Consider the following 21,180-nt stretch of genomic DNA (forward strand, 5'->3'; position numbering starts at 1 on the left):
GCAAAAACTCAAACGTGCCAAGCCTGTAGTCAAAACTGTGAAGAAGTGGACTAACGCAGCAAAGCAGGAACTGCAGGATTGTTTTGACTCCACTGATTGGACTGTTTTTGAAGCTGCATCTGAGAACCTAGATGAGCTCACGGACACTGGGACATCATACATCAGTTTCTGTGAAGACGTGTGTGTGCCAACAAAGACCTTTTGCACATACAACAACAATAAACCATGGTTCACTCCTTAACTCCAACATCTTCGTAAGGGCAAGGAGTACGCCTACAGAAGTGGTGACAGGGCCCTGTACAAGCAAGCCAGGAACACACTGACCAAGGAGATCAAAGCAGCTAAAAGCATCTACTCCCAGAAGCTGGAAGAACGGCTCCCAGCCAACGACCCTGTGTCAGTGTGGAGGGGCCTGCAGGAAATCACCAGCTACAGACGCCCCCCACCCACTATTGAAGCAAACAAAGACCTGGCCAACGAGTTAAACACTTTCTATTGCAGGTTTGAGACGGACAGACTCCCACACCCCACCCTCCCCTCCCCAGGGACATTGCTTCAGACATTGACCCCCAACACACCTTCCACCTCTCCCCCCTTCACCCTGCCCCTCCCCAATCCAGTCTCAAAGACCACCCCCACCCTCCCCAATCCAGACCTAACGACCTCCACCACCCTCCCCAATCAAGACTCAACGACCACCCCCACCCTCCCCAATCCAGACTCAACGACCACCACCACCACCCACTCCAATCCAGACTCAACGACCTCCACCACAACTCTCACCCCCCTTTCCTCCTCCCTGAAACTCAGAATACACACTCAGGATGTGAGCCGACTATTCCAGAAACAGAAGCCCAGGAAAGCCCCCGGACCAGACGGCGTCTCACCCTCCTGCCTCAAAACCTGTACTGAACAGCTGGCTCCCATCTTTACTCGCATCTTCAACAGATCCCTGGAGCTGTGTGAAGTTCCCTCCTGCTTCAAACGCTCCACCATCATCCCTGTTCCCAAGAAACCCACCATCACAGGACTGAATGACTACAGACCTGTCGCCTTGACGTCTGTGGTCATGAAATCCTTCGAACGACTGGTGTTAGCCCATCTGAAAGACATTACAGGCCACCAGCTGGACCCTCTGCAGTTTGCCTACCGGGCAAACAGGTCGGTGGATGATGCAGTGAACATGGGGCTGCATTACATCCTGCAACACCTTGACCGCCCGGGAACTTATGCCAGGGTCCTGTTTGTGGACTTTAGTTCGGCTTTTAACACCATTGTGCCTGAACTTCTCTCCTCCAAACTCTCCCAGCTCAGCGTGTCACCAGCTATCTGTCAGTAGATCACCAGCTTCCTGACAGACAGAAAGCAACAAGTGAGGCTGGGGGAGATCACCTCTGAAACCCGGTCCCTCAGTATTGGTGCCCCTCAAGGATGTGTCCTCTCACCACTACTGTTCTCCCCCTACACTAACGACTGCACCTCCAAGAACTCGGCTGTCAAACTCCTAAAGTTTGCAGATGACACCACTGTCATTGGCCTCATTCAAGATGGTGATGAGTCTGCATACCGGCAGGAAGTTGAGCGGCTGGTACTCTGGTGCAGTCAGCACAATCTGGAGCTGAACACTCTTAAGACTGTAGAGATGACAGTGGACTTCAGGAGACATCCCTCAACTCTGCTCCCCCTCACCATATCAGACAGCCCTGTGTCAACTGCGAAGACCTTCAAGTTCCTGGGTACAACCATCTCCCAGGACCTGAAGTGGGAGACCAACATCAACTCCATCCTCAAAAAGACCCAGCAGAGGATGTACTTCCTGAGACAACTGGGGAAGTACAGTCTTCCACAGGAGCTGCTGATCCAGTTCTACACTGCGGTCATTGAGTCTGGCCTGTGCTCCTCCATCACAGTCTGGTATGGAGCAGCCACTAAACAGGACAGGAGCAGACTGCAGCAGACTGTACGGGCAGCAGAAAGGATCATCGGCACGCCCCTGCCCTCCATCCAGGATCTGTACCTCTCAAGAACCAGGAAACGGGCAGGGAAAATCATCACAGACCCCTCACACCCTGCACACAGACTTTTTGATCTGCTGCCCTCTGGCAGACGGTACAGAAGCCTGCAGACCAGGACCACCCGACACAGGAACAGTTTCTTTCTTTCTTAACAGTTGACCTGTCACACTGCTCCCACTGCCAGACTGCAGCTGCACCTTATGTACATTTTGTAGTATTCATTCCACCTCATTCATTTCTGTATTTTATGTATATAAGTTTAGATTCGTTATTTATAGTTGGTTTACACAGCTTTGTGTATGTATGTGTAATGTGTATATATAGACACGTATGTGTGTGTGTGTGTGCGTGCGTGCGTGCGTGTGTGTGATTTACATTGCTGTGCTTAAGAGCCACCATCTACCGGAACCAAATTCCCTGTATGTGTCTGCACATATACTTTGCCAATAAACACGATTCTGATTCTTTATCAGCGTGAACAAGTCTGGCCATTCTCCTCTGATGTCTGGCACGAACAAGACCAAAGTCACTTAAATCACCTTTCTTCCATCTTGAGCTGTTGCTGATTAGATATTTGCCTTAACAAGTAATATAACTTGACAACACACCCCTTCACGTTTACACTGTGTCCCTTCCTGTTTGTGGAAGCTACACATGCTGATAAAACGAGAAGTGAGAGCAGCGGAGAGGATCGTAGGTGTTTCTTTTCCCTCCCTCCAGGACACCTATTGCACCCGCTTTAGACTTTTATTTTATTTTTATCTTTTTATCTTTATGTTGTTTTAGTGTACACTGAGGGCCGTGGGAGCATTGCAATTTAAAATTCCTGTGGATGATCTGTACACGTTTTTTTTTTTTTAAATAAAGCTGACTTTGACTTTGACTTGGATTTTGTTTACAATGAGAGCAAAACTGTGAATACAGTGATGAAAATGGTCAGTACTTTCAAGAATGGTGTGTATATAGCTTTAATATTTAGATATATTATTAACGAATCGCACAATAACAGTGGCGTTGTTCACACTAATCTCCAACAGGGGGCAGCACTTCTCTAAGTCTCTTGTTAGCTTTCAGTCTGTCTCCGCTCTTTTCTCCCTTTGCTGAAAGCTGCTGCGGCGGAAACAGCAGAGTCCAGTGTTTTCCGTAGTCATCGTTCACTAGCGTAAAGGCGAGTCGTTGTAGGCTTTGTCTACTCAAAGAAAGGCTTGAGTTTGTTCATTTGTTTATATAATTTAGCCCGAAAATGCCGTTAGAGAATCTAGAGGAAGAGGGTCTTCCCAAGAACCCCGACCTGAGGATAGCACAGCTGAAGTTCCTGCTCACAATGGACGGTCACCGACAGGATGCTAAAGTGAAGACGGAGCTCATGGACGCTATCAAAGCTAACAGTGAGTTAGCATTTCATCCAGTAAAAGATGTTTCATTGGAAACACGAGTCTCACAGTGCACGATTTTGTCTCTTCATCAAGACACCGGGCACATAAATGCTCCATAGATGTGACTCATGTATAAAATGTTAACTTATAATAAATGACGGGCAGCGCAGGAAAGTTAGCATGCTAGCTAACGATAACAGAAGACGTCAACTGTGGAACTCACTGTGTAGTCTATTTTGCATAGCATTACCAAGTTAGAGAGTTTACATTCACTATGCAGTATTTTAAGCCTTTACATTTCCCTTAAGCTAAGGTGACAACCTTTGCGATGTCATGTTAAAATCCTTTCCCGGTTCGTTAATATGAGACGTAAAAGGTGTACGCTACGTGTTAAGACTCAAGACGTTTATTGTCATTTTCGTATGGTGTTACCCAGCCTGAAATGAAATACTGTTTCTCACCAGCCTCTACAGTGCAATAAGCAATACAGTTTAAAAAGAATAAGTTTCAAAAAGTGCAGCAAAAAAGCCACAAATAGCATAAAAGTTCTAAAACTCCAGTCACATAAGTTAGCGATGTTTCACGTTTTACACCACCTGCTTTCTGTGTTTCAGATATGGCGCCGTATTACGAGAGTCTGTGCAAGGAGCTGAAGTGGCAACTGGATAGTGACCTGCTGAGTAAAATGAAAAAGGCCAACGAGGAGGAGCTGAAGCGCCTGGATGATGTGCTGGAGGATGCAGAGAAGAACCTGGGAGAGAGTGAGATCCGAGACGCTATGATGGCCAAGGCAGAGTATCTCATCAGAATTGGAGACAAGGTATGTTTTCAGAGCAGTCAGAATATTCAAGTTTCCAGGTAGGAAAAAGAACACTGTTAATGCCTGTGCATGTTGGAATATCTTTTTAGTTTTAACACTCTACAACACATATCTGCTTCTAAGTGTTTTGGGTGAAACATATTGAATAAAGTTTAGTTTTCAGAATTTTTCCAACAATAGCTGCTCCTTGGAGTTCCCAGATATCACAGCAAAGGGGTTGACAATTCCCTTTGATGTCAACACTAAGTTTACAGCAGTTAAATTGCTGGAAATGAGTTTTTAATTTTGTTTTCCCTTTATTCTCTTAGAGCTGTTTGCATGAAGGTTATCACAGTTGCCACTTCCAAGTTATATGTACAAAAAGTAAGATTGGCTATTGCCTGATCTTATCTGATGTCACCACAGGAGGGCGCCCTAACTGCATTCAGGAAGACTTATGACAAAACTGTGGCTCTGGGTCACAGACTAGACATCGTCTTCTACCTCCTGAGGATTGGCCTCTTTTATATGGATAGTGATCTCATCACACGCAACTCGGAGAAAGCCAAGAGGTAAAGGCTCTTAAAGCTTTGTTCTGAAACAAATCTGTCAGCACTTTTTTTTTTTTTTTTTTTCTATTTAATACTCATCTGTCTGTGCATCTCTGTTCACCGCAGCCTTATCGAGGAGGGGGGAGACTGGGACAGGAGAAATCGTCTGAAGGTTTACCAGGGCCTGTACTGTGTGGCCATCAGGGATTTCAAGCAAGCTGCTGAGCTCTTCCTCGACACAGTCTCCACCTTCACTTCCTACGAACTCATGGACTACAAGACGTTTGTTACCTACACCGTTTATGTTTGCATGATTGCTCTCAAGAGGCCTGACCTCCGTGAAAAGGTAGGAGAGAGACTCGTGTCTGCTCACAAGATGTGTAACTTGGCAACATGTCTGCTGGTAAATGTACTAAATATGTTTCTCTGTAGGTTATAAAGGGAGCAGAGATCTTGGAGGTGCTCCACAGTCTGCCCTCTGTTCGCCAGTACCTTTTCTCACTCTACGAGTGCCGTTACTCAGTCTTCTTCCAGTCCCTGGGTGAGGTTTTTGTTGTTGTTGTTGTTGTGTGTGTATTCTCAAGAAAAACATCTGAATGCGAAGAGACTGTACTTACAGCCATTATCTATGCTTGTGTTGGTGCTTTGCCATATTCTGAAAACATAAATATTAAATGTGAAACTTTGTGCCACAGCCACGGTGGAGCAGGAGATGAAGAAGGACTGGCTCTTTGCCCCACACTACCGCTACTACGTGAGGGAGATGAGGATTCAGGCTTACAGCCAGCTGCTAGAGTCCTACCGATCTCTTACTTTGGGATACATGGCTGAGGCATTTGGTGTCAGCACAGAGTTCATTGACCAGTGAGTTTGTTTGTTTTTAAACACCTGTGCATATACTATTTAACTCTGCAAGATTTGGAAAATATTATTGAGTGCCAATACATCCAAGAAGGCAACACTGAAAAACTTAACTGTCGGTCTTTGAGTGTGCAAATTTATTTTTCTTGGTATGCTTTGATTGTTTTATTTTGAACACGTAAATATAAAGCAAGCACAAATTACACTGTAAACAGAAAGCAAAGTACATATCACATAATATACATGCTTGAAAAGATGTATATGTATATAGATGAGGTTTAGTGTCTTGGAATAACTTGTGCTATAAATTGTTACATTCAAACTGGACCATCTGTCTAGAACAGTTATCAGGATGGTACATTGGAAACTTACTAAATCAGAATTACTTCTGCTCAAGAATATAATTAGGAGTCTATAGGCCGATGGTCATCATGTAAAACTGGGTGTTATCAGCATAAATGTGGGAGTTAATGCTATGTTAATGCTATGTTTCCTGTTGGGGGGCGATTCTTGCTCCTAATGCCTGTTACATATGATGAAGCTACAGGGCAGCAGTTGGTTGTTGTAGTATTTCTTGGACATTTGTGTCACCATTAAGTTCCTAAATAATTCACAGAAAACATTTGTCAAAATAAAGTTGTCCAAATTCCCTGTTCAGATTTTAGGGAATGCTGGTGTTGGGTTTTTTTTGGTCCTGGCTAACGCAACATATGCCCATCTCCTTCCCACAGGGAACTGTCCCGATTCATAGCTGCTGGCCGCCTCCACTGTAAAATTGACAAAGTTAATGAAATTGTGGAAACTAACAGGTAATGAAACTATCATCGAAACCACAATACTTCGAGTAATTCCCAGAGCACTAAAATTTTGTCCTGTTCTTGCATGCAGACCGGATAGCAAAAACTGGCAGTACCAGGAGACCATCAAGAAGGGCGACTTGCTTCTCAACAGAGTCCAGAAGCTGTCAAGAGTTATTAACATGTAACCACGGAGGCCGCCATCTTCATTAAAGCAAGGGGCTTGTATTATTCTTTTTTGGCATACTGAGACCTTTTGTTTGTCAAAGTAACTCTTCAGTTGTGTAAATAAAACTTGTTTAACTGTTGACATTGCATCACCTGTTTGTTTTAAGAAAGAGGCAGACACATCGTTTCTTATAAATAGCAGTATAAATTATTTTATTTACAGAAACTTGTTACAAAACAAATATACTATACAATCTTTACTTTAAATATTAATTCTAACCTATGTTTTGTTCATGAATTACATAGCAGCCAATACATAAGTCCAGCTGAAAATGATTCTGATAATGTATACCCCAAAAACAAAACCAAAAAAAAAAACTATACACGCTTTTACATAGTATGAATGGTGGTTTTATTTTTTTCTTCCCAGACAAGCTGTATTTTCTCTCACTTTCACATTCCAAGTCTACGGTGCTAAGAAAGAAAACATCCTCGTAATGTTTCCTTGTACTGGAAACAAAGTCGAGATGTCAGTAGAGATTGAGGGTAAACAAAACACTTGAGTGAAGTTTTTAAATACAAACCCTAATAACCCGGAGGGGGCTTAGGCCACACACCGATGCTAAGAAAATCTCAATGGAAAACAAAAACAGAACAAGTGTTTCGCAATGGGCAGCTGACAAGCTCAAGTTCCACTACATTTAGGGTTCAGAGGCAGACTTAAAGCCAAATCCCCTAAATACTTTGAACATTCAAGTAAGGGGAAAAACAACCCAACGAATACTGTCCTCAAGCAGTTGGGATGAAACAAATTCAGGCACTTTCTTAATTTGATATTTCTTTTAAGAGCTGCTCAACGCGTTCTTTAAAAGCTGTGATTCAAATTACTCGTTTGGCAACAACGACGCGAGCAGTTGGACCGTAAAAATGTTCCTATTCCTTGCAATAATTTCTGAAGTCCCTTCAGCCTATTTTCTTTTTTTTCGGAATAAAAGAACATGTTTCAATCATGAAATGTGTTTAAGGTTTACAAAGTGTTACGACTGAAGAGTCCACAAAAGATGGTTAGACAGCGGGGGCACAGCTTCGAGCCTGCACGACATCGCAGAATCACAGGCTAATTGGGTCACAGAGTAACTTATTTTATTAATTCGTAGGCAACATAAAATGTGTTGTAAAAGCACATGTGATTGAGACCTTGAAAAGTGAATAAAGGTTTCCTGTCATACAGACACATGCTACAGTGACAACACTTCTTTCCCTAAAGGATCCCAGTACACGATTCATGAGATGCTTCAGCTTCCACATATAGGCATATTGCATTATATAGACTTGGCAGTGAACCACTTCAAATAGTCATGTTCTCTGACTTTCTTTTTTTTGTTTTTTGTTTTTTACTAAATAAATAATGATTTTTCAAAATTGTACCAAAAATTCTGCGTGTACAAAAAAATGCCTGTGCAAAAATACATATTTGAACTATGTACAATTTGTTAACAAAATATGTTTTCTCAAATAGGGATACTTCAATACTTGTTTGATACATAGGCTACAAGAAAAAAAAAAGCTAACTGAAGATTTTTTTAAAAAAAAAAGTCTACTAGGTTTTCCACACTAATTGACATCAGTGGAGGTTCCATAAAACAGGTGTTGCCAAAAGATCTAAGATCTATATCCAGTGAAGCCATCTCCATGAATCTCACACTGTAACGCTCGTCCCCGAGACCTCTTGACCTAAGCTATTTCCCAACGAGTGGGGCAAGTATTGCCTGATTTAAGACTATTTTGACAGCGGAACAAGAGTACAATGCCTCGTCTACTGTGACAAATCTCTTCTGAACATAGTGTTACTGCGAGGCATTCAAACTGTAACGTCCAGAGCTTGGGTAGTGGTTACACACAGGAGGGACAATCATACCCACAGAAGACAGGTGACGTGCAAGTTTGCTCCAGTTAAGACGTACCATACCTGATTCCCTATGTTTAAAAAATAAAATAAAATACAATTCACATCTGCCCACATACAGCTGTGGAATTCACTCAGCGGTGTAAGTAACTTGTGGCTATAGTTATACAGCTTGCACAGATTTTCTTCAATCCACAAATGCGCCATCACCGCTTCATAAGCAAGACTGCCCACCTTTTACTTAAAAAAAAAAATAAAAAAAATAAAAGTAGTTGGCAAAGCTGATAGCAGCTTTTTGGCTTGCTTTGTGGACAACTAAAGCAGTGCCTGTGGAGAAAGTAGTTATTTAGTGCTGTTCACAGTTGGGGGTAGGTCTACTGTGGCTATCATTTTGCACGCTGAAAAGATTCCGAAAATTAACAGGCTTCCTCGAGACCGAGCTCTCCCTCTCTGACAAAAGATCCAATCGAATGGGCACATCAGGTGTCCTTTTCACATTTAAAAGCACAACCGTCTTCACCAGGTCTACAAAGCCCCATTGTAGTTCAGTGTAAAAAGATCATAAGAAATCATAGAAAGGTAACACTTGCATAATTATTCCGGGTAATAAAAGAAGTGACCAGATCATCCCTACGGGCTCGTCTCAGGCTACTGCATGTTACCCGAGGTAACTCAACATGTCACCAGGGAGAATCACACTAACAAGAAGTGAAACAAGGTGATTGTGTGTATTTTTCTTAAGGTTTTTGCAAGTAACAGTTTGCTTCTCCTACTGCTTTGCTTGCAAGGCTTCTGAGATCAGGCGCTGGGGGTGTAATTAAGTTGGAAATTCCAGTAGTCCAGCAGAATTTGACATGAGAAAAAACATTACTCATACACACATAAGCACACACACACACACACACACACACACACTCTCACACAGTCTTTTTTTTTTCCTTTTTCTTTTTTTAAACAAACACGGAAGAGATCTGCTCGTTGTCTCCCCAGTTGCTCAGTGTCATGACGGCTTGTTGCAGCAGCCCTTAACCTGAACCCAATGACCTTTGAACTACAGGATAAGAGACCGATGGCTGTTGCAATTGTTCCTCCGACCAAACAGGAAGACCTCTCAGAATACTGGGACAACAGTGGCGTGGGGGGGGATCCTTGGCTTGCGCATTAGATCCCTGGCGCTCCACGCTATCCCCCATTCAGTTCCCCCTGCCCGCACCTCACACACACATGGCTTTGGGAGAAACGGTAAGGACCACATATACATCATTGGGCAGTCCAAATTATCTCCACCCTGAGGATTGTGGGAAGCTGAGAGTAATGTGGATTTGATTTCAGAAGGCCTCATGCATTCCAGAGCAGTATGCGGACCACTCTGGATTATTTCCCGCCCGCCTGCCAGTTTCATACACTGAAGCCGGACACCACTGTCAGGGACGAGCCTTTGGCTGGAAAAGGAGAGGAGAAAAACATAATCTTAAAATGGCTGTAAAGTCATCAGTCCATAAACTAGTTTTGCAGTTTAAGATGAGGCTTTAATTTCTAGCAAGAATTATTTCTTTGTCTTTTTTTTTTTTTTTTTTTTTTTAAATCGGGAGATTCAAATGTCAGTCAAGATCATTGAATGTAATCAGAAATGTCTTATCACCTGATACTTTTGGCATTATATATCAAATACTATGAATACCTCATTTCCTCATCTTTACTCAGTTTATATCAGCCCTTCAGGTTCTTTAATATTTCATTTCATTCATTTTGATAATTCACATGAAAAACAAAAGAAAAAAGTTTTTGTTTTTTTTAAAAAGGATTATGGCTGAATACTACTTGGGCACTTTGCTTGGAGGATGCAGTTTATGTGCATGATAGCTCAGAACTGTGAGGTGTTCATAGTCATACTTTATTCATTTATTTTGAAGTAATACACTACACTTTTATTAGTCTGTGTTCAGAATAAGAAAATTGCCGTGACCTAATATATATCTGAAAAATGTGGAACTGTAATCATGGTTTAATGTAGTATCCTTAAAATCTTAATAATATCCATCCTTATCCTAAGATGACCCACATCCCAAAATTTTAAGTGCAGTGAACTGAGAAAGAAACGAAATCTTTCACAAGATGCAATCAGTGAAAACGAAAACACATCCTGAATGTGTCTCAAAAACCAACCTGATGTAAATGAGAGTTGTTGGGTAGACCCGGTGTCCCTGGTATACTCCGCCCATGCTTCCCATGGATGTTGTTAATGGCAGGTGACTTGGCCACTTTGGGTCTACCTGGTCCTGGCCCCCCACCTCCTACTCCGAGCCCACCTTCCCCACCTCCGCTATTTACGCCACTGGAGGCAGAAGAGCTTTTGCGCTTCTTGGCCTCCAGGCGCCCGTCTGAGGAGTGGTGACTAAAGCTGGTGTGGTGGTCAGATGAGGATTGGTGGTGGACAAAAGGTCCCAATGAAAGTGTTGAGTCACTGCTGTTCATTACCACGCTCATACGCTTGATGGACTCTGCAGGGCTGCCCGAGGGAGGACCTCGTGCTGGTGGCCCAGAGGAGCCACCGGCGGAACTGCCAGAGAGCTCGGCCTTGAGGCTAAGGGAGTTTGTTCGCACAGTAGGCCCACAGTTAAGCCCCACACTGTGAACCCCACTATGGGAGGAGGATGACGATGAGGACGAAGGACCTAATGAGCTGTGGTGGTAGGTGCTCCCTGAGCTGCCGACATTTGCACAGTTCTTCTTAAAAGAGGAGGAAGAGAAGTTGGCATTGGAAGAGGAAGATTCAGTGGAGCCATGGGATGAAGAGAGGATAGAACTGTTCTTCCTCTTCTTCCCCGAGCTGAAGCTAGCGCCGCTACTGGTATTGTTGGCTCCAGTGCTTCCTCCACTGGTGGCGTTGGGGATGACGGTTATGGAGGAGCCAGACGAGCTCTCCTTGGGCTTAAAAGATGATGACGATTTGGTAGTGCTGCTGCCAGAGGAACGGGACTTAGGCACCCGGCCTGAGGTTAGGGAAGGAGCTGAAGAAGAAGAGGATGAGGACAAGTGGGCTGAAGGCATCTGCGGCGACGAAGACACTTGTCGGGCTTGTGTGGTGCCATAGGCCGGGTGCTCAGCCCCACCCTGCGGCGAGCTGCGGGCATTTAAGGTGGTCCCATAGGAGAGCACTGACTTGCCCTCGTAGGATTGGCTGTAAGGAGTCTGCGGCAAGGTGGCAGGAGGGCCCAGGAAGCCTGAAGAGGGAGTGCTACAGTGGGAATTTGTGCTTGTCCTATAGGTGGGTGCAACAGAGGAGGAGTTCTCCAAGGCTAAGGGGATTTTCCTGAAGCAAAGAATATCAGAAATTAGCCAATTATTAACTTGACTCATAAATTTAAAAAAAAAAGAAAAAAAAAGAAAAAAGGACGAGTCCAAGACTGACTTACTTCCACATTTGGGAGTTGACATGCTTTTCCATCATTGTGGTGAGGGTACATCGCACTTTGTCCCATCGCCGGTCAAAGGAATAATAGCCTCTCCCAAACAGTCGACTCCCAAAAGTACAGTACTGGGAATAGAAGGGAAGAACAGATGAGAACTGTAATCTTTAATGGCTTGACCAGTGTAATAAAAAAAGGAAAGTTCCTTGGGGGTAACAGCAGATGAAGTGCACTTACAGCTGCCGGTCGTGGATGATAACCTGAATAGTGACAGTCCAGTTTCTCAGCATTGTCCTCACGCTCCTCATTCTCTCCCTCATCACTGGATGGTCTAGAAAAGCCATCGGGGGTCGTTTGGGGATGGTGTAGCGACTCGTGGACTGCTGCAGAGTCTCCAGAAATACCACCTCCGTGACTGCTGTTTAGTCTAATGGAGAGAAATTGTGCCCAGTCACTTTCACCATATTCATCAAAGCTGAATCAAATTAAAACTGTCTGTTTTAAGCCTGTGTGAGCAAAGCTACACACAGACACAATACAAGCACAGCAAAAAATCAAAGTGTGGCACAGCAATTACCGTGGAAGACCAGGGCTGTGAAATTTGGGCTTTCCAATTGGCAAAGGCTTAGTGGCATCAAGGGCTGGGCCGTTTCCATGAGCCACCTGGTGGGCATCATGGCCAGAAGTGAGGTGGGAAGAGGGGTGTGGGTCCCTGAGAGGGGGGTTTTGCTGGGAATGATTTTGGTGGAGTTCTCGCTCCCTCTCCCGCTCCCTTGTTCTGTTCTTGTGCTCTGCCAGCAATGTGTCAAAGCGCTTCCTCCGCCCTGGCACCGCCCTCCGCTGGCTTAAGGAATGTGTCTGTTGAGACATTATAAAGTCAATAGAATTTTCATTATGGTAAGAGCTGGAGAGAGAGTTCTCCTTAGAACCGCTCTTAATTTCCTTTTTTATTGCTGTTTATACTTGGCAGCTCTGGCTCTAACAAATTTTTACAACATCAATTACAATCAATCACAACCATCCTTTGAAATGCAAATAATAACTTTTGTAATATTCTACACATTAAATAGAATAATACGACATAATTGAACTGTATGCCAAAGTGCTCCACTTATATTAAAACACAACGAGTGACGGCATTTTGCAGTTTCATTAAACACAGACATTGTAGTTTCCTATATTTCACAGTAGAGTTCATCATTACAGGCTCCTCAGAGTTACGCTGTGCTCCTCTTTGTGGCAAACCATCTGAGCTGACAGCATGTGTCCTAGAAACACCGGCCCTCAATTGTCAGCCTGTGGCTGCCGTGGGAAACGCTCACCCAGAGGTTTGAAGCTTGCTGCCTCCACAAGTATGTCAAGAACACGTTAGATCATCTTGTGAATCTAGCAAGTGTGCTTTGATCCTCATTGCTGACAACAAGAAAGACTGCTGAGCATTACCAGCCCAATTCTCTTTAAAAATAAAATGCATTTATACAGCTCAGTTGCAGCATGCAAAGCAGGGACTTTGTTACCTTGCATGTTAGGGATCTTGTGCAGGGTTTTCGAGATGTCACATCTATAACGCCACAGTGGATATCTGGATTAAACTCACGTTCTGATGGCAGAGCAAAGGGGGAGGAGAAAAACATTTGTTACCTTCATAATTTGGGACAAGTTGTGTTAACATTACATAAGCCTTTCCCCTCTAAGATAATGTATGGGACATTTTGTTTAAGCTGCTGACAACAGCTTAAACAATGTCTGAAATGATGTCTGCTAGTTACACTCTTTCATAGGCAATAAAATAGGAACCTAATGGGAGGTTCGTCTAATAGATTAAAAAGCAAGGTTATAAAAAACAAAAACATTCAGGCTAAGCATGTAATGCTGTATGAGACTTTTAAATACTCTGAAAAAAATGACAAAATGTAACTAGTCCCCCCTCGTTCCACATTCCAGCTGACCTGTGACTTTCTTGTTAACATGACGTCTGCTACTCGCACTGCTGCTGTCCTGCTTCTTCTCCGAGAGGACAGTGAGGTGGCCCTTGCCATTGGGAATCTGGCCTGGGGCCAGTAATGGAGGCTTTGGTATGGAGGGACAGTTAAGGCCTGCTTTTAGGGCTGATGAGGAGGTCGTGATGGCGGTAGTGTTGGAGCTCACAGTGGTGCTAGAGGAGGATGTAGAGGAGGATGAGGTGGTGGCGGGGGCAGATGGAGCTTGCGCCGGCTTAGCTGGCGTGTCCGGCTTCGGATGCATCTTGTCCATCTTGACAGCTGGAAGGCTGGAAGAGAAGATGACAGCGATGAAAAGGGTGGTGAGGAGGAAGCTGAGAGTTAGAAACAGTGAGCCAGTGACAAGCGTATGGTAAGAGACAGATGTGGACATATGGATGGCCCTGCGAGGACAATCACTACTAATGTTCCGCTATATATAAAACACCTTCAAAAGAAGAAAAAGGTCAAAATCAACACTCGCGTATAAATGACTGAATCAGATTTCTACCGAGAAACAAGCAGTAAAGGCAAATAGCTCTGACTGCCACATAAACCATCAATAAGCAGTAGTACCTTATTTTCAAGTACTAGTATTGCTACAAAAACTATTACAAGTAGTCTCCATTTCAAAATAGTTTTTTTTAAATTAGACTTTAGTATGTCTGCCAGAAATGTGGTTGTAACAACCCTGCACCTGTGCAGAGTGAAACTTACATCTTTTCTGGCTGGTTCATCCTGAAGGGGGCAAAGGGGGGTCTTCGCTGAACGCCTGGCAGCTTCTCTTTGGCTGGTTTGACAAGTTTGGGATTGGAGGACGACGATGAAGAGGAGGGTAAGCTTGAGCTAGCAGCTGAAGGTCGACCAAGGATGCCTCCGGTAGCCACTGCAGCTACGGACACCGAGCCCACCCCGGGCCCAATCCCACTGCCGCTGCTCCGGTTCCTGGCAGACGCAGGAAACGGCGAGGTGGACGCTGGTTTGCTAGCCGAACTGTGTCTTCTCTCTAAAATGATAACAAACAAACCAGAAAGGCATTAAAACATAATAGTTAACACACTAATTATAATCCAACACTACTATAGGACTAAACATAGTTGTGACTCATATAAAAAAAAAAAAAAAGAGAGAGAGAAATGGAAACATTAAAAATCTCCCTCTAACAGCTGTGAGCATGTTAGCTGAACAGCTAATAAGCAGTATTGGTGATTCATGCGCTGCATCTTGAAATAGAACTGGCCAACAGGTCAAGAGCTTTCTTTCTTGCCTGAGCTTCTTATAACAGCTGCTGTGCAAACTGATGAAAGTCAGTAAGACAGCAGAAAAGGTTAGAGTGATGCTTAGTTGTGGATGGAAAGACAAAAATAGAACTTGGAGGGGGGGGAAATGCTCATCTGCTTAAATCCAAAACTAGCTGTCTTTAAGCACACTGCTTTCTAAAATGAACAAACTGTGTGAACACAAATCACACCAATTACACATTTACACAAGACAATTACAGATCTACTTTCAAAAAAGGCTCACATCACATCCTATTTTTAGTAACAGCGTACAACAAAAGCTGCTGTCCCAATGTCACCACTACACAAGCACTTCATAGTTTAAGGTTGATTAGCTGCCACTGCATAAACAATTAAAAAGAAAAAGATAGACAAAAACATCATGAAGGATTTTTTGTTTTAATTCAGAAATGACTGGAAGCATGAAGCAGAGAGATCTGAATCTTGGCAAAAGCAGCAGCTCTCTAACAGAAATAGTGGGCGCTCTGGGTGACACAGACCGACATACACTCCTGCTGCTCTGATTACATGTAGAGAAAGAGAGACTGACAGACGTGAGCGTGGGTGTCATACGCCCTGCCTCGATCACGCTCAATCCAGGGAGCTCCCTCACCTAAACCAAACTGAGAATTTTCAGCAGTGAGGAAACATCTGACATGGAGAGAATCTCCTGCTGGAAGCTGCATGTGAGCAAAACTGAAGGATATACAGAGGAACAAGACAGACAAGTCTGCCAGAGATCAGTAATATCTTCCCCACTCGCTGTCTGAGGAGGGTGCACAGTATCCTGCGGGACCAACATCACCCTGCGCGCCACCTTTTCCATCTGCTGCCCTCAGGGAGAAGGTACAGGTCTATACAGGCCAGAACATCCAGACTGGCCAACAGCCTGTATCCACAGGCTGTGAGGCTCCTGAACTCTCTGCCCCCCTCTCACGGACAATAACCATATCCAACTTCTTAATAGCAATGAACTGGTCTGCATTGGTGCATCATATCTTTATTCTCTTCCCCCTCCTGCCCCCCCCCCCCCTCTTTCTTAAATAGATAACTATCATATCTGATATCATATCTCACAGTACAATAATATTGAATGGGTTGCATTGTTGTATTTTGTCATGTTTCTCAGGTCTTTGTCTGAATTTCTACAAACATTATTGCTAAGGATTGTCTTATTGCATTGGAGTCACACTGGGTTAAATATGTACACTTGGGTTTTAAGGGGTATTTATTATTTTCTTCCTTTTTTTTTTTTTGGGTTGTATGGAAGCCCCAAACGCAATTTCATTATTCTTGACAATGACAATAAATAAATAAATACTAAATACTAAATACAAAGGTGACTAACGAGAATTTCAGAAGAGAGACGGCAAATAAACATTTGACTAAACACTCATAGTCAGCTCTGAGAAGCAGCAACGAAAGACAGGACAGAAAATAACTGCATGCTTAAAAGAAATGAGAGATAAAAGGTGCATCAGCACCAGAAGCATTAGTAATTTTCTACCAAGAATCTGTGTCAGCTGGCTAATGTCACCAGTGTTTTTCCTGCATGATTAATAAATAAATAAAAACAGGCACCTCCACGAAAGAGGTTTTGGCCAAAGGAAAACCACCAGGATTATAGGAAAAAGTATTTTAACTTTTTTTCAAAGCTTCTTAAATGGTCAAAAAATAAAAAAATAAAAAAATAACATGAAAGGTCTTCTGCTAAGTATGGTCACCTAGACCCTCTGCCCCAAATCTGCTTATGTGTGCACTCACCTCTCAACAGTCTTTTGATTTAGTCCCATTTTGTGTGATTATAGCTAACTATATGGTAAAGCTGGGGAGTGGGTTGTGGGACAAAACTCACTGTCACAGGTGACAAAAAAAGTGGAGTGGCTACAAAGAATACGAATGCTCAAAAAAGGTACCACTCCCATTTGCCTTCAGCTATATTCCTCAAGAACGCGCGCGCGCGCGCACACACACACACACACACCTAACTGTTAAACTTCTGCTTTCTGAAAGAAAAGGGAAAGAAGTGCTTTTAAGCGTGCCCTCTCCACACCTAGGGGCCTCTCCCGCACATCCATTCAACCTACACTCCAGATATTTTCCCCTCCCACTTCTAAGAAGCCAAACAACCCAAAAGCTTTTCTTTCACTGCCTCCCTCCCACTTCCTCTCACTGTCTTGTCCTGTCCCAGTCAACAGCGAACCTCTGCACACAAACTCACAACAAGATATCCAAGTGAGACAGTGGTGCTCTGTCTACAAAACAACGAAAGCCAACAGCAGCACCAATGGTAGTCATAACTGATGTAGGGGAGGAAAAAAGGTAAGGAAAAAAAAAAAAAAAAAAAAAAAAGACAGACAGACACAAGACATAGGAGGAGCCTTAATATCATGTTTCATATTATCAAACAGCTGGCTCAGTGGCATGGGGGAATCCCAGCCTGCAGAAGTGAAAAAAAGAAAGAAAATCAAGAAGTGTAATGGCCTTACTACAAACTCCACAGACATCATGTTTAAGTAAAGACAAAGTGTAACCTATTTAAAAAAAGAAAAAAAAAGAAAAGAAAAAAAAAAGACAGACAGACACAAGACATAGGAGGAGCCTTAATATCATGTTTCATATTATCAAACAGCTGGCTCAGTGGCATGGGGGAATCCCAGCCTGCAGAAGTGAAAAAAAGAAAGAAAATCAAGAAGTGTAATGGCCTTACTACAAACTCCACAGACATCATGTTTAAGTAAAGACAAAGTGTAACCTATTTAAAAAAAAAAAAAAAAAGAAAAGAAAAAAAAAAGGTAAAACTAAAACCTTGAGTTAACCAGAAACTCAAATCCACCGTGGTTCCCTTCTTTTACCATTTGAGCTCAAGACACTGAGTGTAAAATTCTGTATGTCTCGATCTCTGAGGAGTCTTTGTTAGACAAGTTCATAAACAAATGCATAAAACGCCAAGCAAAGCAGCAGCTTCCCGTTCCGTGGTGAGTGTCACCCTTGCTGGGCTCAGCCTCAGCCGAGAAGCACAGACACCTAAAGGGAGACAGATGGTCTCAAAGAAGCACGCTAATATCATATTGAGACCATCTCAATGGTGCTGAGATCAGTGCCTTTTCCCCACGTTAACGCTGCACGGGTCCTCCCATAATGACATCACAGAGAGGACATGGGGTAAAACACAGCAAGAGCACTGCTGCTATGTATGGCCACACATACATGGCTACAGAGTTTCACTTAGATTTAGACTGTGTGGTTATAGCTGATGCAATAAGTTCATTAAGTGAAACTTGTTTTTTTTTTAAATAATTTTGATATTGCATAGTTTAAAAGCTTCTTTAAAAAAAAGTAATTATTTGCATCCAGCGGCTCAAATCGGAAGATTTACTGTGATGGGGAATCTTTGGGTTTAGCTTCACCGCCTGATTTTGAGAACAGAACTTAAAGATGTTGCAAAAGACGAAAAAGAGACTGGTGCATTCATTATGATAAACACACTACAGACAATCTGTTCACACAAAGAATCAGCAGCAGCAAACAGCTGAAGAAACAAATATCAAGAAACATGATGAAATCACTGTAAATCTCTGGGTGCTTCTACACCACGGACCAAGCAGAGCACAGTCTGCATTAACAATGCAACCCCTGTATATGGAGTAAAGCCACATGTTCTGATAATGATTGTTTTACTCTACACTTGGTACTGCCATCCAGTGTTTATCTACAGTTCCTTCAAAACCCCCTGACACCTCAAAATAGAGGCTGTATTTCAGAGACACCCATATATCTATACTGTTTAACAATGATGGAGAAGTCTCTGAGTGATGTTCACACAGTTCCAAGGACAGTTTTACCCTAGAAGCCACGTGCTGCTATACCTCCCTCTTGTGGTTGACCTTGATAAGTGTAATTGCTGCTGCACTTCAGAGAACAGGCACTTCCAGGTATTTAGTGGTAGGGCTGCTCGATTATGGCAAAAATGATAATCACGATTATTTTCACTGAAATTGAGATCACGATTATTTGACGATATTTATTTAACCCTTTAAGACCTACCATAGAACCAAGTCCACCAGAGCTTATATTATTTTTTTACATGCTGTAGTGCCATTTGTGGGAGCATTTCAAGTTGCTATACATCAATACAACTGTTATAGCCCATATTTTAATAATATGTATGCATTAAGTCCATAGTAATTACATAAATTGCAAAAAAGTGCAATAAACTACAAAAAAAATTGAAAATCGCTTTTGTTTTGTTTACATATATTTCTACTTGGAGAAATTTAAGAGGCTTATCCCTCAAAACTTTAAATACAATAAAGTTGCAAAAAATAGTTTCCCACCACAGGAAATTTATTTTGAGTGTCTTCATAGTTTTATTTTGGAGATACAGCAATTTTTATATACTGCAGGAAAAACAAAAAACAATCCTATGATGCAAATTTGCAAAGAAAACAGCATGTGCATCATTTCACTGTGGGAAGTGTTACGAACAGCTGATGGATCGGCAAAGCGTGTTTCTGGAATATTATGCTTTTGTTCCTGCAAGCGCTTTTTATGCAATTTTTGCAAAGCTATATGTGGAACGAAACCATGACCGAGGACAAGCTGATGGCATCAGATGTAAGTACAACTCCTCCGGTTTCATATGCAAAACAAATTATTGCGCTAGCTTACACGGTTCAGGTTCTACAGGGATTTAAAAATAGTTACGCAAAACGGAGCGTGCTGCTCTGACCGGCTTTAAAGGGTTAACAATGACTTTAAAAAAATAATATAAAATAGTGTGCAACACCACTGAAGTTTTTTTTTTTAAACTCTCTTTTCAACCAACGGCAGTCACTCTCCAAATAACTTCTGCTTAGCTTTCCGAGCTTCCCTCGGGTCCTCTTAATCAGCGGTCTCCAACCTTTTTTGCGCCACGGACCGGTTTATGCCCGACAATATTTTCACGGACCGGCCTTTAAGGTGTCGCGGATAAATTAGGGAGGGGCTAATAATCGGCTCAGTCATTTTTAATGATCGTTGAAAGCCCAGATCGTAATCGTGATTAAAATTCGATTAATTGAGCAGCCCTATTTAGTGGCCATTGAAACATCCCCAGTTTAATGTCTTAACAGTACTAGAAATCTTAACTGAGCTGTATCTGTTAAAACAGCCCACTACTGGAAAGACTTGAGAGAGACCTATCAAATATTAACACAAGAATTTATAACACACAAACAGTAAATAAATAGGCTACTGAGTGGAGTGGAGTAGAAAACTGGGTGGGGGGGGTGGGGGGGTGGGGGGGGTACACAGAAAGAAGAAGCACTACTAGGAATGTGTTAATCAAAGTAACATCACATTACTCTTGGTATGGGGGGGTATGGATATAGAGTCCCCCCAATTTTTTATTCCCAAACCTTGCTGAGTATCTGCAGTAACAGCCACCTCATTGTTGTAGTGGATTATTGCTACTACGTGAATCTAGGAAATCTAGCTCTGCACCCCAGCTGCATGAAAAATAACTGAATATATAGATACATCAAGGCGTGTGTGTGCGTGTGTATCACTTACCAAAGTGTGCTTGAAAGGCTTGTGGCTTGACTACCTGACCACAGTGGCTGCACATCACCAGGTAGAAGTCGTCCTGTGCGGGACACTGGCCAAATATGGACATGTCTGTAAACGGGAAGATAGAAGCAGATGGGGCTCAACTCAAGGAGAATAAATAAAAGCGTGACCGATGCCACAGTTGGCAGCAGACTCTGCAAAATACACACTGTTCAATGTGCAACCAAACATCAACTGCTTACTTTGTTTTATATTTAATGTGCATTTGTTGGGGAGTGGGCCGAGGCGTAAATAGACAAACGCAGCAGACCACAAGAAAATGCATTCTTGGCTGAGCCCTAACAGCAATTCTGAATTATTGCCCAACACATACAGTAGGATCCATAAATGTGTGAACAAGGCCATACTTTTCAGAATTGTCCTTTTCTAGTCCATCCTAGCAGAAAAGGAAATTTAGCAATCACAGAGTCATAAATGTAGACTCAAGT

General features: G+C 42.9%; 2 protein-coding genes across 3 annotated transcripts in view; one reads left to right on the forward strand and one right to left on the reverse strand.

Annotated features, from left to right (window-relative positions):
• The first annotated feature begins 3,115 nt into the window (after nucleotides 1–3,115).
• On the forward strand, nucleotides 3,116–6,707 carry psmd6 (proteasome 26S subunit, non-ATPase 6). The gene is made up of 8 exons (XM_086291696.1): nucleotides 3,116–3,403; nucleotides 4,006–4,211; nucleotides 4,617–4,762; nucleotides 4,868–5,087; nucleotides 5,174–5,282; nucleotides 5,437–5,605; nucleotides 6,334–6,411; nucleotides 6,491–6,707. Exons 1-8 carry the CDS (start codon nucleotides 3,259–3,261, stop codon nucleotides 6,585–6,587), a joined length of 1,170 nt encoding a protein of 389 aa, XP_086147822.1. The 5' UTR covers nucleotides 3,116–3,258; the 3' UTR covers nucleotides 6,588–6,707.
• A 35-nt stretch (nucleotides 6,708–6,742) lies between these two features.
• Nucleotides 6,743–21,180, reverse strand: part of atxn7 (ataxin 7) — a 29,916-nt gene continuing 15,478 nt past the window's right edge. For both annotated transcript variants that reach the window (XM_086291694.1, XM_086291695.1), the window contains 9 exons: nucleotides 20,696–20,800; nucleotides 14,580–14,868; nucleotides 13,833–14,152; nucleotides 13,401–13,483; nucleotides 12,461–12,741; nucleotides 12,121–12,310; nucleotides 11,890–12,011; nucleotides 10,640–11,786; nucleotides 6,743–9,915 (listed from right to left, as the gene is read on the reverse strand). In XM_086291694.1, the coding sequence (XP_086147820.1) occupies nucleotides 9,898–9,915; nucleotides 10,640–11,786; nucleotides 11,890–12,011; nucleotides 12,121–12,310; nucleotides 12,461–12,741; nucleotides 13,401–13,483; nucleotides 13,833–14,152; nucleotides 14,580–14,868; nucleotides 20,696–20,800 (2,555 nt within the window). In that variant the 3' untranslated portion in view covers nucleotides 6,743–9,897. The remainder of the gene's footprint in view (nucleotides 9,916–10,639; nucleotides 11,787–11,889; nucleotides 12,012–12,120; nucleotides 12,311–12,460; nucleotides 12,742–13,400; nucleotides 13,484–13,832; nucleotides 14,153–14,579; nucleotides 14,869–20,695; nucleotides 20,801–21,180) is intronic.

This window comes from Aulonocara sp. 'chitande type north' Nkhata Bay, linkage group LG5 (assembly GCF_057382095.1).
Source record: "Aulonocara sp. 'chitande type north' Nkhata Bay isolate Kocher_YH1m ecotype deep benthic linkage group LG5, A_spYH_male_GT1.1, whole genome shotgun sequence".
NCBI lineage: Eukaryota > Metazoa > Chordata > Actinopteri > Cichliformes > Cichlidae > Aulonocara > Aulonocara sp. 'chitande type north' Nkhata Bay.